The 23934-nt window shown below is 41.1% G+C and overlaps 3 protein-coding genes across 3 annotated transcripts; 1 reads left to right on the top strand and 2 right to left on the bottom strand.

The window, feature by feature from the left end:
• The first annotated feature begins 3875 nt into the window (after window positions 1–3875).
• Window positions 3876–7429, top strand: LOC111229208 (keratin, type I cytoskeletal 13-like). Its single transcript, XM_022755433.1, has 8 exons — window positions 3876–4265; window positions 4922–5004; window positions 5186–5342; window positions 5980–6141; window positions 6235–6360; window positions 6777–6997; window positions 7181–7191; window positions 7280–7429. Exons 1-8 carry the CDS (start codon window positions 3927–3929, stop codon window positions 7375–7377), a joined length of 1197 nt encoding a protein of 398 aa, XP_022611154.1. The 5' UTR covers window positions 3876–3926; the 3' UTR covers window positions 7378–7429.
• A 1980-nt stretch (window positions 7430–9409) lies between these two features.
• LOC111229213 (keratin, type I cytoskeletal 13-like) lies at window positions 9410–11786 on the bottom strand. Its single transcript, XM_022755440.1, has 7 exons — window positions 11214–11786; window positions 10951–11033; window positions 10669–10825; window positions 10378–10539; window positions 10145–10270; window positions 9813–10030; window positions 9410–9649 (listed from the first exon to the last, which is right to left on the bottom strand). Exons 1-7 carry the CDS (start codon window positions 11724–11726, stop codon window positions 9547–9549), a joined length of 1362 nt encoding a protein of 453 aa, XP_022611161.1. The 5' UTR covers window positions 11727–11786; the 3' UTR covers window positions 9410–9546.
• Window positions 11787–18182: 6396 nt separating this feature from the next.
• Window positions 18183–22800, bottom strand: LOC111229214 (keratin, type I cytoskeletal 19-like). The gene is made up of 9 exons (XM_022755441.1): window positions 22412–22800; window positions 21410–21538; window positions 20790–20872; window positions 20435–20591; window positions 20108–20269; window positions 19844–19969; window positions 19443–19669; window positions 19316–19353; window positions 18183–18622 (listed from the first exon to the last, which is right to left on the bottom strand). The coding sequence occupies exons 1-9, from the start codon at window positions 22712–22714 to the stop codon at window positions 18516–18518; spliced, it is 1332 nt and encodes a 443-aa protein (XP_022611162.1). The 5' UTR covers window positions 22715–22800; the 3' UTR covers window positions 18183–18515.
• Between the last annotated feature and the right edge of the window lie 1134 nt (window positions 22801–23934).

The raw sequence follows: 23934 nt of genomic DNA on the forward strand, positions 1-23934 counted from the left end.
GTTTGTACTGTTCTGTGACAGTTTATGTTTATGCCCCAGAAAAGTAACATATTGAATTAGTGAATTAATTATATTTATTGCAAATGTCAGTATAGGAATCGCTGCAATTTGATCCGATTCAATTTACCACTTTGCCAAACTACAAAGTCCGCTCAGCTCTGTGAGCAATAAAATGCACAAAATACAGCTATTTTTCATGAACTGTCTCACAAAAACCTCTGCATTAACACTTCCACTGTTCAAGCGTGAGTACATAAAGGTGTGTTACTTCACTTGAAATGCCTGCTGCCATATGCGATCAACGTTGCTTATCTTTTGAATTTGTAGAAACACACAAAGGGAGTCGGTGTGGCAGAGATAAGGCAGGCAGAGCAGCATTTTTCTCTCAGTGGCTGAGAGAACAAAAAAGCTTTTCTACACTGAGTTGAGGAAAATGTTTAACTAGATAACATTAAAATTAAGAGAGTTGTTTTACAAGCTAATCATGCTTTACTGGCGGGCTGTCAGACCCACAAGGCTTTGGGCAAAGGAGGTTTAAGTTGTAAAACCTATTGTAAGTGAAATGAATGAGCACAGTGTATAGAAATTCCTTTAGTAAGAAAATATTGCTCAGATGAGATTTATTCAATGTTACAAATATAAAACCAGATTCAGCCATTGGGTGATCTAAACCTTCTGAAAGAGGGAAAGAACTTAAATTGACTCTGCTCACACGGTGGATAGCATTACAAGATAATTGCTAAAGGCTTTTTTCATAGCAGACAGTTTGACATGTCATAGCAGGAAAACCACGTGTGTAACTATCGCTGCTGCTGTGAGCACCGTCTCTTGTCTAACTGGGACACTTGGACAATGGAATGACTTGTTATCTTCTATGATAGGTCAAAATGTTTTTTTTATCATTAATTTAAAGCTACAACACAGTTTATACCTTGAGGAAACAGTGACTTCATGACTTTCTTCACACAGAAATCATCCTCCATAAATCGTTTTGCTTCCTCATATCTATCACTGGAAGAAAAACTGTGTTGCGTGTCTTTAATATGATTTTCCATACAGTGCTATGTTTAAAAAACAAACAAACAACTGACTGACATTCTTCAGATGCAATCAAACCATCAGTCGTCCTTTTCTCAAACCTCACCCTGCTTATCGGTGGGGCTGCTGACTGAAGTGGTTGTGAAATGATGAGAGAGGAAGGCAGTGTCAGGCAGCCCAGCTCCTTTTGTTCATAGAGATTACCTGAAAAAATCAAAACAGCAACTACTGTAGGTGATCATTTTCTACTGGCATGGGGATGTGCTTCTGTTATGAGGAGGCTGCAATGATAATTATAAACCAATAAAACTAGCTGGTACATTTTGAATGAGTTCACGTCAGACTTTTAGTTTGCTATAGTTTGTTACAGGCTGTTTCACAATATTTCCCAGTGGCACAGTGGCTTCCACTGTGACAATGGTGAGGGCTGTTTCACCAGTGACACAAGTTTAGATTCTCAGTAACTTTTCAGGAGGGAGTCCCTCAGGGTTTATAAGGGAAATAATCAAAATGATGAAATATGAAATAAATTAATAAATGAAAAATAAATGAAATGAAAAATGTTGATATTACTCTACTACAATTGAAAGTTGTTCAGCAAATTTTTACTTGAGTTTAAGTACTGGAGTATTCAAAAGTAATTTTTTTGTGTCAACACATTGTTGTATTGTTCCACATTTACAGAACCTAATGTCTCTGAAACAACCTACTGACTGACTGTAGAACCTGTAGAATAAAAATCTTAGAGAATATGATTCAAAGCAAAAAGAAACGGCCATAAAAACACAATTGAATCGACTGTCATTTTCATACTTTTTTTTTATTAGGCAGTAACAAAGGTTGGTCGTGGTAAACACAGCAGACATTTAAAACAAAAGGAATCTTTCTTTATTTCTAAAACTTCAAACATGGACTTCAGATAAGGTCATGGTGCTCTGGTGAAGAATCTCCTGCCTCATCTTTATCTAACGTAGCCATCATTAGGCCACTGCCAAGTTCAAATTGAGCTGTTCAAAAATGCAGTAAAAACAACATGACTGACAGGCTGTGTCTTTCTCCTGTGACGAACACAGTGTATGGTCTATCACATTTTACCATATAAAATTCATGCCACTGATTAAAAGCTCTGCTTCAAGATAATGAGTATTTTAGTACTTCATAGAAATGTAGTTGAGTCAAAAGTACAATAATTGCCTTTAATTGTAGAGGAGTAAAAGTCAGTAAATAATACTCAAATAAAGTACAGAAACTCAAAAAATATACTTAAGTACACTACTCAGGTAAATGTACTTTGTTACTGTCCACCCCTGTTCTGACACTAGGATTGCAACATAGATGGTGAAACACTGACATTTAAAATATTTGTTTCACCATCTGTGTTGCAATCCTAGTGTCTCATAACTGGTTTGTGTTTTTGTGAAGAAGAAAAATAAATAAATAAAAGCTGCATATACTGTAAGAGGAAAATATATCCATGGACAAAAACACCTTAAAATCACTCCTGCTCATAGACACCAGCCCACATTCGAAAAAGCAAGTATATGTAATGCCCTGAACTTCAGTTATGTATTTTTGTCATATTAAATGTACGTAAAGAAATAATGATCTACCTCAGTTCATATAACAACCTGTATTTTTACAGATTTTCCAGTTTGCTTATGTGAGGTGCATGTGTTGCAGATATTATCATACAATGTCATGTTTCTCACAGTGTGTGGTGATGTGGGATGGAAGTCACAAAAGAGTGACATGTTTGGTTTGTAGTGTTAGTTATTTTAACACAAATAAGTTATTTAAGACGATGAGAAGTCTACAGCCATGCTAGTGGTTCTGTAAGGCTGTAGCTTTCAGCTACATGCTAACATCAGCACATTACAAATATCTGTATGACAGTGGCACTAGGTGAAAAGTCAGGAGATTACCAAAGTTATTACAATTCATCCCGAGGGTAGTAAGAATGTCTATACAACATTTCATGGCAATCCATCTTGTAGCTGATGAGTTTTTCAATAAAAATTAGCATGGTTACAAATTATCAGGAGAAGAAGTCTCACCATCACAGCATGAAAGCACTGTATGCTGAATGTAAGTTTATATCTGATATGTTGTGACACACATGGAAACAGTGCTGTGTGTTCTGCTCACTTTCCTTTGTGTGTTGGTAATGTAAGTAACTTCTTGTAAGTCCAGGTCGGCTTTCCACCCTTGGGTGTATCACAGTTGAATACAAGTTTGAATTAATTCATACATTCGTATAATTATATTATATAAATATTAATTAACATGCTTTTGAACATCATACCCACAAGCTTGTGTGACAAAAATAACCATGGCTAACATAGAAATGTCTTGCCTTCAACCTTTGGCCCCAAGTTTCACTCAGGTGAAATTGTCGCTGGTATGTGCCATTTCTGTCACTACTGTGAGCAGTTCAGGTCAGTAAAATAGCTACTCATAGCAGTTTCTTTTATAGGAATACATTGTTTCTAATTATACATTATCACACTCTAAACCTGCTTTGAAGCTGCCAAACAAGGAAGGCTCCAATTACAAACTGTTATAGGTGCAGGACTACGGGAAAATTAACGGTGTGGTATTCAAGGAATGCCGGTTTCATCTAGAAACTATAAAATGTGGAATCACGAGTTCGACCTGAAAAGGGGCGGATGAACCCCTCCCCACCAGTCTCCGCACCCGTGTTGATGGAGAGATTGTATAGAGGAGTAGGGGGGAAGCCTTTCAGCCGCATTCTTCCCTTTCAACTGTCCCTCTTAGCCCATCCCACTTTGCTGTGTGTGGCAGCTATATAACCAAGGAGACCAAAGTGATGCTTTCAACTGCAGATCAACTCCAGTAATCCTACCTGGTCCAGACCCAGACTCTCCAACATGTCGTTCAGCACCAGATCCTACGGCCAGAAGACCTTGAGCGTGTACGGCGGAGCAGGAGGCCGTGGCACCCGCATCTCCTCATCCCAGATGAGCTATGCACCATCACCTGCAAGCTTCAACGTGGCTGACGGCCTGGACCTCCACGTCGGTGCCAACGAGAAGGCCACCATGCAGAACCTGAACGACCGTCTGGCCTCCTACCTGGAGAAGGTTCGCACCCTGGAGAAGGAGAACGACCACCTGGACAAGCAGATCAGAGAGTGGTACCAGAACAAAACCGTCATCTGCCATGACTACACCAGCTACTTTGCCATCATCGACGACCTGAAGGACAAGGTAAGAGGAAGGAGCCATGGGTGTATTTCAGTGTTTTCTGTTACCTTCCTCTTCTCGTCTTCCTAATGTTAACATTCACTGTGAGTGGGTGGGTAGGGGGAGGGGGTAGGTATCTGTTGGTTTGTACTGTATGACACTTGACATTCCAGCTAGAGAGACATTTTTGCCATAGTTTAGACGTACGCCATCTTATCAGTCATTACATGACACAAACAGAGAGCAGATATTTTTCATGACTGTCACAACTGTGACCAGATTCATTCCAGCTGAGCATCACATCCTGAAGACAGTGATAATTACACAAGTCTGACTGATATAGGGGCCAACTTTTTACAATACATCACATTTATACAGGTTGCATATGTATTTTTTCTCTATTTAAGCTTTAAAAATGATGTGTATACATAAGTGTATTTATGTATATGTCCTTCCTGAGTACAATCATTTGAACTCATGAAGAACCAGTTTTTTAAAGGGTCTCTTCCAAAGCAGAGTATAGTAGTATAAATCAACCAACCATTTAAACTTTCAAATGTCAGTGTTGGTCTCAAAATCCTGTATCAGTTGGGATGTTGTTTACAGTAAAATTGTATGAAACATGAGCTCGACACTGCTTCCTCTTACATGTTTCCTTGTTTTGTTTTTTTCCTTCTCAGATTCGTATTGCTTCCAGGCTCAATGCCAAGACAGTCCTGGACATTGACAACGCAAAACTGGCTGCTGATGATTTCAAGATGAAGTGAGTGGGTTTCCCCTGTGTGTTCATGCCCCTGCCCCTCTCTACCCTGCCACATAAGTGAAACTTCACATGCGCATCAAAGCGCGAACTCATGTCTAACTGATGACTTCTAATCTTAGCGACCCACTGTAACCTCTCTGACCTGCCCGTCTGTCCGTCCTCCTGTGTGTCACCCCCTCAGGTATGAGAACGAGCTGGCCATGAGGATGGCTGTGGAGGCGGACATCTCTGGACTGAAGAGGGTGCTGGATGACATGAACCTGGCCAGGATGGATCTGGAGAGTCAGTATGAGGCCCTGAAGGATGAGCTCATCATGCTCAAGAGGAACCACGAAGAGGTGAGATGAGGGGCAACTAGCAGGGGTGCACCCACTTCAACCTGTTCAAGGTTATTGACAGTGGTTTTACAAGCAGCAAAAGTAGTGAGTTTACATCTGTCATCACATAACACATTCCTACACACAGGCCAACACCCACACTGTGTGTGCACATGACCTGAAGGTATATTACTTCACTGATGATTAATTAAAAGATCATCAACATTATCCATCTTTTCAGCAGCAGGGAGGTAAATACACAAGCTATTCACTGTAAGATGAAGTTGTCACCATTTGTCATAGCCATCTGTTGTGGCCTAAGCTGCTCTCAATTCACACACATGACCTCTGCCTTGCGTCTGGTAACACTGAGGAAATACCAGGTTAGGGTTAATGCTTTTGTAAACAGATCTGCTGCCTTCTCCCCTTTCCCAGCGCTGCCCATCTTCCCTCTGCACACTTCCTGGTATTCTTCTATCCCTCCATTAGCTCATTGCCACTGTTTTTCCAACACACATATGCTCAAACACGCTGAACACACACACACAGTTAACAGAGATCAAAGAACCCAGAAAATGCATACAGTATAAAAAAATAAAAATAAAATATTTGAGTTATCACACTGGCTGATCAAGGTGTTTCCCCTCGACCCCTGCAGGAGATGGTTCTGCTGAGGAGTCAAATGGGCGGACAGGTTAATGTGGCCGTGGACGCTACTCCCTCTACAGACCTGAACCAGGTCATGACAGAGATCAGAGATCACTACGAGGGAGTCATCGCCAAGAACCGCAAAGAACTGGAGTCGTGGTATCAGAACAAGGTCAGACGTTACAGCTGTTGCCACTTGCAGTTATATGTGCAGTAATCTGCTGTTATTGTTTTGTAACACATGTAATGTTGTGTCACTGCCCAGATTTCAGCGGTGGAGCAGGAAGTGATCACGCACACAGAGATTCTGGTTACGTCCCGCACAGAGATTAAAGACCTGAAGAGCACCCTCCAGAGGCTTCAGATTGAACTGCAGTCCCATTTGAGCATGGTATGTCAACATATATTAATAAATATTGATTATCTACTGGCTTAGACACATATTTCAGGAAGTACACTTATTCGCTTTCTTGCCAAGAGACAAGAAGATTGAAGCAACTCTCATGTCTGCATTATATATGATGCCACTGCCGGCAGCCAGTTAGCTTAGCTTAGCATAAACACCGCTGTTGGTTCCCTGATGTGCCTCATGGTGACAGCAAGACTCCAGGAAGTTAGCAGGCCTGGTCAAGAAAGCTGTTTCCAGTCTTTATGCTAATATAAGCTAACCTGCTGCTAGCTTGTGAGTGCACAGAAACACATGATGCTAGCTAAACAACGTTTAGCAGATTTTCACATGCACACTGTTTTACCAGCATCATGAATCATCCCTGAATTTTAATCACCTACCTCCTCTGACCCCAACAGAAAGCGTCTCTGGAGGGCACCCTGGCAGAGACTCAGGCACGCTACGCCGCACAGCTAGCAAACCTCCAGAACATGGTCACAAGCCTGGAGGCTCAGCTGTCCCAGCTCCACGCCAACATCTCCAGCAACAAGCAGGATTACGACATGCTGCTGGACCTGAAGACCCGGCTGGAGCTGGAGATCGCAGAGTACAGGAGGTTGCTGGATGGGGAGGATGACAGGTGAGACCCAATGAAGAGAGAGAGTAAAATATGAAAATATGATCAGAAACTTGTGGGACACATGAGGGGGGCATTAGAGACTACACAGAAAAATATCAACTCAAGTTGAAAACATTTAATGGCAATGTAGATAGCCTCTGTTCCAGACTAATGTTTCTTTCTGTCTTTTCCCTCCATTACCAGCTCAAAACAAGGTAAGGAGTTTACTTAAAATAAGCATGATACCAAAGTTCAAAAACATGTCTGAGACTTGATCATGATTGTTTCTTCTCTTCTCTTCAGTGGTCACAAAGGTCATCACAGTGGTGGAGACAGTTGTGGATGGAAAGGTGGTCGAGAGCAGCAAGACTGTTGATGTGGACGTAGATCAGATTGAGTGAAAAAATTTGAAGCGTTAGCAAAAATCAATAAAGGTCATGCAGTTGAATTAAACTGTCTGGTGTGGTGTAATTCTGTAATGAGCAGTGTCTCTCATGTTTCCACCACCATTGTTCCTCACTGACGGATAGTGAATGTTTTTTTGTACAAATAACAGGGCACACCCAACAGCGTTATTACTGTGTCCTGAAGTACACATGTACATTACTGCAGCCAGGTGAGAAGTTAAACCGCTGGAGGTCAGCAAAAACAAGATTTACAGGTTAGGTTCAGGTTTTACTCTTAAAAGTTGCATTAATCTTTTTTTTTATACTGTACAAAATGTATTGAATACATGTGATGTCAAAGGGGTTGCTCCTCGTAATGACAAACTCATGGATAATCAATCCTTCTGCAGCTCTAGGAGCTTGTTTGCTTCTTTTAGTTCATAGTTGTTGTTTTACAGCACATTAATTGTTCAGGTTGAATACTGCTCTGAGTACTGATGGTTGAGCATCAGCTGTTTTTAGCAATCAAGCTCTGATAAACCTACTGTACAGTACATACCGAGCACCAAACAACAGACAGACAATGTTTCAGATACTTGTAAGCACAAAATTAGCATCTAGCTATCTGATAGTATCAATAATTTATTAGATTAAGATTCAGATTAAGATTCAGATATTTTAATCAAGATTTAGTAGAGACCAAAACAGAGCTAAAAAGGCACAATAGTAAATGTAAATAGAGAATTTACATTAGGTAGCTGTATGGCTCCAGAGGGATTGTAATGTTGCTCTGTTTCTGCTGGTTATTGTTTGTTAGCGTGTCAGCACTAGACAACTACTATATTAGGACTATGTGTTTGTCAGCTAATAATAGGATTCTTCTGCCCCATGGAAGTACAGTAATAAGAGATCTGATAAAACACGACATGTCAGCCTTACTGTCGATTTGTCTCAGTGGCCAACTGCAGCCGAAAAACCTTTCACCCATAGACCACCATTTTACAGATATCTGTAAAACTCTTGACAGGACACCTCAAACTGCAAACAAAGTCTGTTATCACTTTTTGTAATATTAATTCTTAAATCATTAAGGTTTATGATCCATAAATCTTTCCCAGAGCCTAGAAAGGCTATTTCCATGTGTCAGTTGAATGTTTATGGAACAGACTGGCAGATCCAGGGAAAAAACATTAATGCCCATGTGTGAAGTAGCCGTCCTCTCACAGAGGCAAACCAAGACAAGATCAAACTTTTTTCGGTGTATGTACTGCCATGGATTGAATGGGTGCTTTCTTGTATTAGTTTCTTAAAATGCATTCATGCTCTGCCTTGATTAATGAGGTAAGTGTAATGATGGGCTGGGCCCTATACTAGCATGCATTAGGTGGAAGCAGTAAAATAATTTCCCTTGACAAGTTGTCAGTCTATCACAGTGAAACACCCAGTGAGTTGAATTCATGCTCCCTTCTAAGCATGAATGTGGACCTTCTTGTTGTGAGGCATTAAAGTGAACATATAACTTGTTGCAGAAGTAAAGTGGTATATTGCAGGTATGGTGTCACTTATAAAAATGAGTTTTCACATCGTTTTAAGTCTTTGTTTATCTTTGGAGAACAAACCCTGAGTACGTCTGCTATTTTTTGAACACAGAGCTGTATGAGTGTCCTGCTGAACACTGTGCAGCGGCAGGGTTTATGTCCTGAACTCACTGGTTTCTCAAAAGAAATTGTTCAAGAGAGAGGAGAACATTATTTCTCTCTACTCAGATTTGCCCAGTTAGCCTCAGGATGCATATTAGCAACCTTATATTTCAGTTTCTTTATCCTTTTATATCCAGCTCATGATGTGGTTGATAAACTTGTTACTCCAGCTTCAAGCTATTGTTTTACCCATATATTTGTCAAAACAATCAATTCTCAGAGCTGGCAAATACTTCAGTTTACTCTTATTAGGATGAAGATGAAATGCGTAAGACATTTTATATACCATCACAGAATTATTTGGAATCAAGCAGACACAAATAAGTCAAACAAACAGGACAACATGATAGTCAGCAAACTAGGAGCCTTTTATTGCATTCACATTCACATGTGAAGGTAGTCTTGGATTCAGATCTCGAGTTTGTTGCCTCCAGGTGTTGCCCCAGGTGTTGCCCCATGTGTTGCGTTTGCTGTTTAAGACAGATTATGTGGTGGTGGTAGAGGAGGACACCACCTTGCCGTCCCTCAGTTCCTCTGTGACCACAATCATCTTTGTAGTGGCGCTCTTTGAAGAACCAATACCGACACTGAGAAAGGGGAGAGAAGGACAGTGCTTCCATTAAAACCATTGTAATGGTTCAATTTCCAGAGAGAGCCAGTTAATGGTGAGAGGACAGAATTGTTCTTTGCAGATAAATGACATTTTTCCCAGCGCTATTCCTTGTTTTCATCCCTTATTTCCTCTCTTACCTGCCCTCTCCATCCAGCAGCCTCTTGTATTCTGCGATCTCCATCTCCAGCCGTGTCTTGATGTCGAGCAGCATTTTGTACTCTTGGCCCTGGCGTTCCATGTCAGCACGCAGCTGTACCATTTGTTCCTCCAGGCCCGTCACCTGCATCTGAAGACCTTGGAGCTGCATGCTGTAACGTGCCTCTGTGTCAGCTAACGTGCCTTCCAGGGCCGCTTTCTGGAAGAGGACGAGATGAGAAGAAGGTTGGAGAAGAGGAAGAATGAGTAAATTGAAAAATGCAATATATGGGAATAGAAGAGTAGAGATTTGCCTGAGATCTTTTTCATTTACCATGCTCAGTTGTGACTGTAGCTCGATCTCCAGGCCCTGCAGTGTGCGACGGATCTCAGAGATCTCTGACTTGGACGTTTGGAGACTTTCTGTGCTGGCTGCCACCTCCTTGTTCAGCACCTCTGTCTGCAGTAGACATCAGAGAATATTAATGTTATGTATTACCACATACCCTTGAACAATAGTCTAAGCAGGCAATGAGGAATTGCGTGCTGGTTTTGGTCAAGCCTTACCTTTGTCTGGAACCAGGCTTCAAGTTCTCTCTGGTTCTTGGCAGCCACACCCTCATACTGCTCACGGATCTCAGACATAATGCTGGACAGGTCTACCTGTGGCTTTGCATCAACCTCCACGTTGATCTGTCCAGTCATCTGGCTCCTCATGGCCGCCAATTCCTGTGAATAAACAGTTTGGTAAGAGGTGGATGTTGGCTGAGTTGTTTGAGGATATTTTTTTCTACATTCAAGAAAATGCAAATGAATTACAATGCAAATTCACTCAGATGTTCAGTGTTTGTGACCCACCTCCTCGTGGTTCTTCTTGAGGAAGATCAGCTCTTCCTTGAGGCCTTCAATCTGCATCTCCAGGTCTGATCTGGCCAGTGTCAGCTCATCCAACAGTCTCTTCAGACCGGCGATGTCTGCCTCCACTGATTGACGCATGGCGAGCTCATTCTCAAACCTGTGAGGCAGAGAGAGATCAGTCGTTTGCACCTCAACATCAACATGTATATATATCTTCAATATATGCAGATCTTGTTGCCTCACTGTTTTTAGACACTTTCTGTCTCTCAGTCTGGTGCTTACTTGGTTCTGAAGTCGTCTGCTGCCAGTTTTGCATTGTCAATGGCCAGATAGATGCCTCCATTGACACGGGTGGCATCCTGGATCTGTGGAACAAAGAAATATGTCATGTTGTATGATCAGTGCAATTCTTTCTCCATCTGCAAACACATGCGTTGCTACTAGGATTAAGTTTCAGTCCCAGTGCATTAACATATCCATCTCATAGTTGGATTACGTGATAAATTTGACAGTAACATTCAGGATTCAGAAGTCATGTGACATACCTTTCCCTGTAGGTCAGCAATGGTGGCCTCATAAGCAGAGTAGTCACGGGCACTGGGGGCGGTCTTGCTCTCCAAGAACTGGCGGATCTTGATCTCCAACTCAGCATTGGCCTTCTCAAGGCTGCGCACCTTGTCCAGGTAGGAGGCCAGACGATCGTTCAGGTTCTGCATGGTGGCCTTCTCATTGGCTCCAACATGGAGGTCCATGCCATCACCTCCACCAAAGCCGGCACCCCCTCCAAAGCCGGCACCCCCTCCAAAGCCAGCACCCCCTCCAAAGCCGGCACCCCCTCCATAGCCAAAACCATAGCTGCCACCACCTCCAGCTCCAAAACTGCCAGAGGACACAGAGATTCTAGCGCCCTTGCCACCTGCACCGCCATACACACTTGAGGAATATGACCTTCCCACGCTGCCTCCACCAAGGCCTCCACCGAAGCTTCCACCATAGCCTCCACCGTAGCCTCCACTTATAGAGGAGCGAATGGTCTTCGTGGAGGATCTCAATGACATGTTGGCTGTTTTCGAGATCTGCTTATCCTGGAGAGAAGGTGGACTGAGATGTAGAGCTCTGCCTCGGTCCCCTTTTTATCCTGCTGCTGCCGTCTGGTCTGGGTGGGGGCGTGTAGGGCTGAGGGGAGGAGCGAATGTGTGCTCAGCCTGAGCCATCACACACACCCCCTCAGGTCCATTCTGTGCAACGATCAAGAGGAGAAAGTGGGATTAAAATGAATCCTATTCAGTTACTCAATTTACTGAATTCAGTCAAACCATATACAAATCATAATGGCTTCATTATTCCATTCAACCTTTGTCTTTTATTTCTACAAACCATACTGTAAATTGTGAAACAGCCACGCCTGTTACTGTTTGCCTTAGGTTACTTATTCAGACAAATCCAAGGCAAGTTCTCTTTTTTGAGTTTGTGCCATAATTCTTGAGCAAGACTGCTATACTGTGCTGGCCAAACCTGTTATGTTACCAAGGCAATAAGCACTGTAAACACTGTAAGGTGAATCAGTATGAAAGACTCTTTTGTTTTTTTACTTGACTCTCACTCTCAGCCAGCAAAGTTGTTCTCACACACCTTAATCTTTTCTCTCTGCATTATCTTGCCTGAAATCATCTTTAAAGCACTGTTTCTTTTGCCATTTACAGTTTCTGTTATTTTTCACACCTTAAATTTTTGACTTTACACACTCTCGCTTTTGTTTTGCTCAACAATAGCCTGCATGGTTGCCAGTTAGAAGCAGTTTTTATAGATGCTCATGATGCCAGTTGAGACTTGGCCTCAATCAAGACTGGGCACAGCACTGCTGCAGAGCTCACCACAGATATGCCTGTAAGATCTTGAGTTTTCTTGGCTTTACACTTTGGCATGTGTATATAGCTCAAACAAGAGCAAGCACCTTCTTGTTTGCTTCTTTCCATTTTTTTAAAGAATGTTCCAGGGGATTTTTGCTTAAATGTCTTGCAACGAGTATAAGGAAAGGCTGATTTAATTTAAAAAAAAAAAAACCCAGGTGATTAAATCTTTTCCCTCCAGCTTTGGATTCTTTCACGTCAAACACTGCCAGTTATACGAATAATACATGTTTTATTTCAGAAAATTTGTATGTGGTTAAATCTAACAAAGAGTTGTTTTACCTCTAACAAACAAATGGCCACTACAGACTGTGCACATACACAGCTTGGAGTAATACAAAGCAGATCTTTCTTTTCACTGCTGCTTTTCATTTTAAGGTTGCACACCGCTGCAGTCTCATCTCATGCATGTGCTAAACAGCCATAAATTATGTCCAAGATACTGATTAGTTTGAAACCCCAGTAATATATGAGTGAAGATATTTCTGTCTCTCTGGAGAGAGCATTATCACACCAGCACACCAACCTGTTGTGTGCACACACCGTGGTGTTCAGCTCTGCACAGCTCAGTTGCACTTCATCAAGAGTTTCACTGCTCCAAACTTTCGTTTTAGATCTTTTGTGAGAAGTGTTGCCAACATGTATTCTACAGCACAGATATGTAGATAAACTTGACTAGGCCAAAACGGCTGCACAGCATATGCTGCAATGAGTGAAAATGGGGGCGCAGATGAAAACTGTTGTGGAACCGCTGCAAATAAATGACATCAACACGTCCCATTTGCATTCTGCCTTTTCAGCTATTTTCATCTTTTTATCTGTTTGCTTCTCTCCTCCTCTCTGCACTCACTAGACAGTATTTTAATACAGCTGAATTAGTAGTTAGCAGTTAGTAGCTTATTTGCCATAATGGAGGCGAGCCTCAGTGTATAGGCCCACAGTTTGCACCCATACAAATTCCTGCCATATACTAGGTTCATACCTAGGCTTGTTTGGAAAAAAGTCTCTAAAATCTGGTGAAAAATGTGCCACATTGACAACACAGCAGGCTGCTAACACTAAATCAATTTGAAGGAGTAAGGGCCATTAGGAAAACTCAGTCAGTCAGTCAGAGACATTCGCCTTGATAGGGCAGGCTCCAATGTTGCGGTCCGGCCAAAAATTAAAAAGTAAAAAACCCACTCCTTCGAGACTTCCTCTTTGATTTATACAGATAAGCAAATTCTTCTGTATGTTTAGTCTTAAAAACAGGATGAATAATACAAAGAGGTGAACGTCATTGTCCAATGCAATTTGTAAAATTTTAAACATTCAACTTGCAATCTCACTTCCTAAATGTGTATCCTTACTGCTACCAGCAGAGCCAAGTGTTGGCGTAAATGTGACTGCATGACACAGTCTGGGCACATTTTTATATTTGTGCAGTCAGACATCCCTGTGATAGGGTGCGGTCCTGGTGGTAAAGTTTAACCAACACAGTTTATAATGGTACGTTCTAGTTGAGTTACTTTATGTAAAGTTATTGTAAGAATGAAAAGATCATGTTAATGGCATGATAACGTGAGAGATTTTAGACACAGCAATAATGTGAGAAACACACTTCACTGATAAATGAGTGTGAAAGACACAAACTCATCTGTTTTCAGCAGACTGACAGACGTGAGACTGCCTCACATTTCATAAAATGAAATAACATATTGACACACTTTTTGCCAACTGACAAATTAATAATTCCCTTTAGAAATAAAAAAGAAAACAGAGGCAACACAAAGAACATGTATTAATTTTTTTTAAATAGTACATAAATAGTACATTATAATAGTAATTAGCTGCTGTCAAAAATGATGTAAACCATGACTGAGCCAGTTTTCCTCAGGCAACAGGCAACAATGGCATCAGTCCAGATATCAAACACAAGTTGTTGTTTGGATGTTGCATTCGCTTTTACCGTTAGAGAAACACAGTTCACATGAGTTCATGAGTCAAGTTCAACTTGGACAAGAAGAAACTATGTGAAGAATTTGTTAAAATTACTGATTGGTGGATGCACATTTTTGGGACATTTTACAGCTGGGTGGATTTTTTTTTAGCTTATACTAGTTTTTTTGGACAATGTGAATTTGTTTCTTCTACATTTCCATTGCATTGTATGTTTTCTTATTGTGCAAATAAACCTCTCTCAAAGAGTTCTCATTTGATAGTGAAGATTTCTTGGTGCAAGCTATTTTTCAGATTTTTTTTTTAACAAATTATAAATATAAAAAGTGGTGGAAACAAAATCAACCCTTTCAATAAGTGGTGGGACATGTCATCGGACATGCTTTCACTGGCACTAGCAGCCGTGTTGTGCAAGGCACAAGGTCTGATCCAGAATTTCTCAATGAGGAAGTGAAAGTATTTGTGCTTACAGCCCCATTTTTCCATTTTTTTTTTTTCACTTTTTATGTGGAAAAACCATGTTAAACAAAATATTAATCATAGCAGAGTATTTTCACATAGCAAAACAAAACATGTCTGGAGAGGAACTGAATTGTTTGGTCTTTACATTTAGCATGTTAGCATAGGGCATGTTAATGGTGGCATGTTAACATGTGTGCAGCTGTTGACATGCTAAACATTCAGCATGTAGCGTTTAGCATGTTAGGGATGGCAGTGTCAGTCTGTGAGTCACCACTTTGATCCAGGCTGAAATATCTCAATAACTATTGATTGAAATTAAAACATTCGTGGTCTCCAGAGGAAGAATCACTGACCACTAGCCATTAGCATGGCTGTTGTCTTGTTTTATGTTATCTAACGTTAGCATTTATTTGTTTTATCAGTATCCTGTCATAAACTCAACTATTACATGAGTGGGAACTTTGACCCGTCAGTAGAGCCTGCTAAAAGGAGACATAACCACTAACAAATTAAAAAGAGGGGGGGGGGGCTTTTCAATGTAGTTCATTGGACAGGTCAGATTGTTGTGTTGCAGGCATTCTATCTGTTACTGCAGTTAAATGAAATCAGTTCATTTGAGAAAGCACACAGAAAAGTGAAATAGCTGTGGTCTGGAGGCAGAGAAGTGGGTTTGTCAACTGCTTGAGGCAGCAGGTGAGTCTGTGGTTGTACGTGTGAGTTGAAGCAGGGCGTTGCTGCCAAAAAAAAAAAAAAAAGAAGAAGCATTTGCAAACTTGCGAATAAAAGATGATAAAAATGCCAATGTTTTCAATCACTGCATTTATATTCAGACTTTTTTTGGTTTTAGGATTTTTGAAGTAGAAGACAAAAGCATTGGAGATGGTGCGTAGTGTTTTAACAAAGCTCCCTACATTAACTTACAGGTTGCTTCTCTTTCATTAAGCTTCTATGTTGTTATCAACCGACACTTGATGGGTGGATTTAACAACAACAAAACTAAGGAATTAAGTGTTAATTCAATATTGTGCAACAGACACAAACACTGCAAACATGCTTTTCCTTTGACAAAAAAAAGACAGTTGTAGTTTCATGTGAGCTGAATGATTAATGTGGATGGTTTTGAGGAGGGACTGGGCAAGGTGTGACTGGTTTCTGTGTGATGTAAAGCATGAATGAGGTATGCACCGTTTTATTGAGATACTCCTGCGAACAGGAGCGTGTTCCACTTACTGAAGGGAACATTCAGATTTTCATAAGACTTGAAATGAACTCAAACCTGCAGACTTAGATTGATTAATGGCCTGTATCTAGTGAATGACATCTGGTATGCAGTGCATATGGCGTGAGTTCAACCTGCAGGGCCTTTGCCAAAAACCACATCAATAAGTCTTTTTGACACATTTACTGTGTCACATTCTCCAACTACTTTTCATCTAAATGGGAATGACTTCTCAGGAGGCAAAATGTCCATTTAAGACTGAGTACGAAGTTCCTCACAGACACAAATAACTGCAGCTTGTCTTGGAAACAGCAACAGTTTTTTTCAAAAGCACTGCAACCTGAGAATTAGCCTGCAGTGCTTTTACCTGGGTGTGTAACTCTCATGGATAAGCCAACATAAAATAATATCTCATTTTCTATCTCTCATAACAGAGGGAGGGGGGCTGTGGTGACTCATCAAGAATCAGGTTTTTCTCTCTTTGTTTTTGTATTCTCTCTCAGGCCCAAACTGGTTTCTGCTGCGTCTGAATATGCCCCACAGGTGTGGGACACACCCTTTACAGCAAGAAATATTTCATGCAACACGCATGTTCATATGCTCTGACAGGTCTGGAAATTTACAACAGAGAATTCTGGACTCAATACTGAGCAGAGCTTTTCTGTCATTAACAAGATATGTAACCACTGTATTCAAATCAGTGGCTTCATGGTCTCTTCGAGACTGTAACTCAACTTTAATGATCTTAATGAAAAGCCCATGGGCTAACAATTAAGCATGTAACTGCTAGTGGTTTGGTAATAATAGAGATAATTACAGTCCTCTGGGGATCAAACTACATTTCCTCATGTGATGCCCTCAGTCGTGAAGTTTTCTGTTCTTGTGAATCAAATATCTACAGAGTAAGTGCAACATGTGCAGGAAATTTTCTCACTCTACACGACAACTTTTTACTTTTACAATTAGGCATGAAGTTTGACACCAGGAGGGCAAATTTGACAGTAGTATTTGGACTTAAAATAGGACTGTCTGTATGAATGTTAGGCATGAGCTGCAAGAGCCCAACTATGGCGCACAATGTTTTTTTCTTTTTTTCGCCCATTTTTCTGTCTTGTCTAATCATGCAGTATAATTAAAAAATGCAAGGTCTGAACAGTGTGGTGAATGAATAACATCTTCTCTGCCTAAACTTGATATTGCTGTCCTCCTCCCAAAGCTGCTGAAGCAGCATGAGTCACTAATTCAGTTTAATAGCACTGATATTGGAACATGAAAACAGTGAAAGAGGGAATATCTCAAATGTTGAATCATCTGTTGAAACACATTGACTCATTATATTATATTCTCAGGTGAATAGGTGAATCAGTTATGTCCGGATGTCGGAAGATCTCAAGTCTCCACTTGATTCAGCTCCACCTAGATGAAGAAGCTTTTTATGAGTCAAGGGCCTGACCCCACTGAGCCAAATCTTCAAGTCATCATTTACTTTACATTTACAGCAGGACACATATATATTCATATATTCTTTCATATTTTTCATAAATTTTTTTATATGTATTTTTTTGTGGTATTTGCAGATCATTGTTTATTGTCTTGTGTCTTAGATAAAGTAATTAAAAGTTTCTAAATGTCTTTTGTGCAGCAACAGTCTGTTCCTACTCCAATAAGGTCATTTGATCCAACAAAGTAGTGCAAGGACTATTAGCACTGAGAAAGACAGACACCTGGTGACGCCTGGTGGTCTTAAGTGAAATTACACCCTCAATACCACATGACACTTAAAACCAATGTTAGAATCGGATTTATTTCAGTATATTTTGATGATTTTCGCCAGAGCATCTGCTCAGGAAAAACACAGGAAACACCAAGCTTGAGCTCATGCAACAAAAACATTTTTTATATTATTGTCTTTCTATGACCTAAAACAGACTATCCAAAGAGTGATGTGTTTTAGCAACTAGGTTAATCTATGGTTGAGTTTTGCCAATTAAAAATCACATCTCCATCTTTGTTTTCTGGCCTTTAATCATGTTTAATCACACTTATCACAGTGAGCAGCTGCCAAGGAAAGATCATCACTTGCTGCAACCGTTGCTATATGACGCAATCAAAAGAAATGAAAGAAAATGCCAAGGTAATCGCCTCAACAAATAAAAGTGCGTTTTTAAGATCATGTAGAGTAAGTACATACACTAAGTACATTACCCGTTGACTTAATTATTCATTAAGCAGATATTACAGGAGTTTATTAAAGACTACTTATGGGCCAAATCATTCTAAAAATGTAAGTGTTGTTGCAGCAGAGGTGAGTAGAGGTGTTACTGAAGGTCCTCCACTTGGGTGTCAACAACGGAGGACACCACCTTTCCATCAACAATCTCCTCCACGATGGTCTTCACTCTCCTCTCGATGTGAGGTTTATGCTCTGCAGAGGTGGAGAACAGACAGAATGCATCACAGAGTGAGGACCATAGTGTCAACATACTGTTACAGGATTACAAAGATGGTGTAGAGCAGTGCTTCCCAACCTTTTCCAACTCAAGGCCCACTTCAAAATCTCAAAAACATAGGTGGCTCACAATAATGTGGAGGCCAAATAATGTTTTTCTCAGAGCAATTTTTATTTCAATGATAATGATCAAACATTCAGGACTGAACTGAAAGAAGGGGAAGCTCAATTTTTCTTTTCTGTTTGAAGGGAAGAGATCACTTGTCGATTCACCATCTGTCTCTGACTCTTTCCCTTTAATTCTTTCTGTTGCTAACCAGTTATCTATTTTGATACTTTCCAGTTTTTGTCATTGATGTAATCTTTTAGTGCACAATCATAAAATTGTCACAGTGATAGGCCTTAATACGTGAAAAAAAATCTAAATCTAAGGAGTTTTTGCGCATTTTTTAAATGTTTTTCAAGATCATTTAGTTTTAAAACATTTAAAAAGATAATTTATATTTTAAAATTTTTATAACTACAATTTTCCACCAAAGTTGTACTGTTTTGCAAATTATTTCTCGGCCCACTTGCAATACCTTCAGGGCCCACCAGTGGGCCCCAGCCTACAGGTTGGGAACAACTGGTGAAGAGAATTGACTGGTAGAAACGATTGAGGATTCTTACCCTCCACTTTTTCCACCACCTTGCTGATGACGATAGCCCTATGGAGAGAATGAACATTATTTCAAACATATTGAACGGCTCCAGCTGTTGGCCTACAACTTCCTGATCAAACACTTTGATCTCTCACTTTTTCTCAACGTGCTCTCCCTCCAGCAGCCTCCTGTACTCTGCGATCTCCAGTTCCAGCCTCATCTTGATGTCCAGCAGCAGCTTGTAGTCAGCTTGCTGCTGCTCGATGGAGGCTATCAGCTGCTGCAGCTCTACCTCCAGCCTGTTAATGGTCATCTGCAGGTGGCTGAGCTGAGAGCCGTATCGACTCTTCACTTCTTCCAGATTCTGCTGCAGGCACTGAAGCTGCAGGACGGATGGGAATGATGGAAAGCTGTGAGTGTGACCAGAGGAAACAACTGCCCTGTCTGCCCGAAGGCAAATCTTAGTTTCGTGATGTATCTAGACAATACAACTTAATCCAAGCGTGCTCAGATAACTCTTCACAGGAAAACTGTGCCTTTGCATTTTGTCGTCTACCTCTGTGCGGACACTTTGCCGATTTATCTCCAAACTCTGGTAGGTCCTCTTCAGCTCTGACAGCTTAGAGTAAGATGTCTTCACCTCTACTGTCCAAGAGGTGATGTCCGACTGGAGAGAAGTAACCTATTCACACACACACACACACACACACACACACATAAATATATACAATAAATCCCTTGACATTGTCATGTGTAAATTGTTTCAATTGTACTTTTCCTCCTGAGTTACTTTATAAATGTTCAGGCTCTCCCATCTCACCTTAGACTGGAACCATTTGTCGAGTTCCTGCTTGTTCTTCACAACCACAGCTTCATACTGCTCCCTGACTTCCTGCAGGACCTTGGTCAGATCAACAGACTCGGCACTGTCCACATCTACATTCACAGCACCAGACTGCTGGACCCTCATCTGACTCATCTCCTGCAGCGTGGAAAAGAAACGCATTTAACATTTGTGTTAACCCCCCCCCCCCACCCCCCACGGGTGTGCGTGTCGTGGCTGCGACCACCAAGAGATGGCGCCATTGCACTTCAGTCATACAGTATCTTCAAATACTACATCTCTCTGCAGCGGAATGGTTGTCACCTCCTTGTGGATGCTCTTCATGTACACCAGCTCCTCTTTCAGGCTTTCTATCTGCAGCTGCAGGTCACTGATGTTAAGAGTCAAGCTGTCACGGACTCCTCGGAGACGAAGCACATCGACCTCCACCGTCGTACGCATTGTCATCTCCATCTGATATCTACAGAGAGTGGTGATCGTTGTTTATTGTAACAACACTCCAAACATACACAGCAAACCAGTACTTTTGAACTCTTTTACAAAATTACAGGCTAGAATTACAATAAGGAAATTTGGTGGACTGACTGTGTATTCAGGTAATATTATTGTAGGGTGTAAATCTGTTTTAGCATGGAGTAACAGCGGAACGACAACCTACTTCATCTTAAAGTCATCAGCAGCCAGTTGAGCGTTGTCAATCTGCAGAAGGACACCTTGATTCTCTTGGCATTTCCTGGAGATCTAAAGGCAGGGGGAAAGAGAAATCACCATTTATTCTCTATGATCTTTATTTAGTCATATTCATTCATTTATATTTAACTTGAATTAGATCAATTTTCTCTAGATGTATTTCTACTGACATTAATTGTAATAAAATTTAACTGAAAGCCTCTATAGATGTGATTTCTACAGGTTCTACAACCCAAAGGCAAGCTGTAGCCATATTACCAGTGCTCTCTTGGTTTGGGATCACTGGAATAAAATTTGCTTGACATGTTGTCAGTGTGACGAACATAATTTAGCTCAAACTGCACCGAAGCTGCAAACACAGAAACGGTTGAGAAGCAAATATATATTTTTAACCACTGTGAACCGGTCCGCCATAATGACTGTTTTCTTTTGAACAGATTAAGATATTTATGTTGTTTTTTTTGTTTTTTTCCTGCTCAGCAGAGGAAGTAGACGAAGAAGAGTGAACAGCTGCTGACTTGTTAGACAATTGAGGAAATACATCTCTAAACATGAGGCATGAGACAATGTAGACAATGTGAGCGGCACCTTAGCTTGGAGGTCAGAGATGGTGGCGAAGTAGGCGCTGTAGTCTCTGGAAGCAGTCGGAGCTCTCCTCTCATAAAACTCTCTGATCTGCAGCTCCAGCTTCCTGTTGGCTGACTCCAGGGAGCGCACCTGCACACACAACCAGAGGCCGACGTCAACCAACGACAGATGGGGTCATTTGTGAAGCTCTTTCGTTCTGGCTCATAAATCCTGGGTGGCACTTGGAAGCAAATTACTCTCTTCCTAGATTCATTGGTTCAGGATTACACTGTACAGACAATATCCATTTGCACCCAGACAAAAAATATTGTCTCATTTACATGTTTTTTCATTCTTAGCATTGTGTAAATGTTGACGGTTAAGGTCACGGCTTTATTTGAGGGAGATAGCGGATCAAATTGTCAGTGATTGGATAATGATGAGTAAATTACACTCTATTCAGATATTCATTTGTGTGACATTGCTTTGGCTGTAATAGACCACACACATATGTTTCATGTCTACTTTACCTTCCTTTAATAAAGTCTATTGTCCTGCATCCATCCTCTGACTTGATGCTCTTGTCAGGACGGAAGGATTCAGATCCTTGACTTAATCCTTCATTTTACTCGTGTTTAAGTGAAGTGAGTATAATCAACAAAATATACGTAACTTTTCAAAAATTAAAGTACTTTTTATGACAACAAACATCATGGATTTATTAGCCACTGACTCTGTCACACTGCTGTAGGTGTGAGTGTGTGTGTGTGTGTGTGTGTGTGTGTGTGTGTGTGTGTGTGTGTGTGTGTGGACAGATCATATATTGTATTTTGCATTCAAGTCTAGGCAGTAGTAATTACGCAAATTGAGCCACTGCCCATCAACAGTTTTTATATAATTACAGTGTGGAGCCTGTGTGTCCTCTGAGTGGAAAGTACAGGAATGTGGGAGTGTTGCAGGTAGAAGTTTGCAGCAATTATCATCATCTTCATCATCATCATCATCATCATCATCATGGCTTACCTTCTCCAGGTAAGAGGCCAGGCGGTCGTTGAGGTTCTGCATGGTCAACTTCTCGTTGGTGATCACTGAAGTGTCATCGTTGGACCCCCAGCCAGATAACATGGTGGACTGGGAGATGCGGGTCCCGAAACCTCCCGCGCCCCCATACACGCTGGGCGTGCGGTTCTGGAAGGTGCCCGCGGTGGAGATGCGGGTCATGCCGCCTCCGACGAACTGCCTCCCTCCACTCAGGCTTAATGCCCCAGAGCTGGAGCTGCTGAAGGAGCTGTAGCTCCTGCTTTGACGCGAGAGAGATGTGGACATGGTGGGAGATGGAGGTGGATGTGCGAGTGGAAGCTGACCTACAGGTGGCGAGCAGAGCTGGAGAGTCTACGAGGAGTGACTGCTCTAAGACATGCTGGGTCTTTTATAGGACTCTGAGGGCGTCAGGTCCCATACCACAACAATGTGAGGTATGCAGATAATAGTTTTTCAACCGACTAATAGGTGTGTTCAGAAGCATTAGAGATGCTCTGTGGAGGACAGGTTGAATATCTAGTTAGGTGGCATGATGGCTGGCCAGATGAATTTCCAGCTAAGCATGAAAATAATTATTTTTTCCTCATTGTCAGTTATGCTTTGTGAGTTTATGCAAATGTACACCCATTTACAGTGTGTGTAGCCTGAAGTATCTGAGAGAAATGCTTTAAAGTCAGACTGTTTCACTTTTGATAAAAGAAAATAAAACAAACATCTGGATTCATCCGCACACAGCAGAGCCCAGTGTCTTCACAAAGTCAGTGCACAGCTGGATAACAAGATCACTCTCTCTGCATGTCCCTGTACCATCATCATTATCATCATCATCATCATCATCACTGTCATGTTGTTAATTACAGAAAATTCCTCCCCATTAATAAGAGCTTGACCCAGCTCAAACTGCAACTGAGTATCAGGATAATGTAATACATTACAAAATTAAATTGTCACTTTACTAAGAGATACATGTGCAAGGAAACTGGGAAACTAAGGTGTGTTGATACTTTAAACTGGTTCTTCGTCATTAGTTTTCTTTGGAACAGCTGAATATATTTCTGTTCATTCCACTGAAGGAAAGTTTTTTGACAAAGGATAAAACTGGCATAACAGATCATTGAGGAAATACGTCTCACCAAACAGGACTCAAGCACGCACACACACACACACACACACACACACACACACACACACACGCACACACACACACACACACACACACAGAGATAACTTTCCTTTTCTCAGGAAAGTTATCTTACGTGCAGCACTGAGGTGATCTCCGGAACACGATCATTACTGAAAGCGACAGATAACACTTTGCATGGAACTGTTTACTTACATCCACATTTAAGACATTTATTTTGAAAAAGAACCCCACTTTAGATACAACAGGAGCCATAGTTCAAAATTGTATGTATCACAATAACCCAGGGGACTCCATAGGTTAGTTATTTTAATTTTACAGTTTTTCTTTCTACAAACTCTGTGTAAATCAGAGTGGAATTTGC

Source organism: Seriola dumerili, unplaced genomic scaffold, assembly GCF_002260705.1.
Source record: "Seriola dumerili isolate Sdu_G_001 unplaced genomic scaffold, Sdu_1.0 BDQW01000230.1, whole genome shotgun sequence".
Classification (NCBI taxonomy): Eukaryota; Metazoa; Chordata; class Actinopteri; order Carangiformes; family Carangidae; genus Seriola; species Seriola dumerili.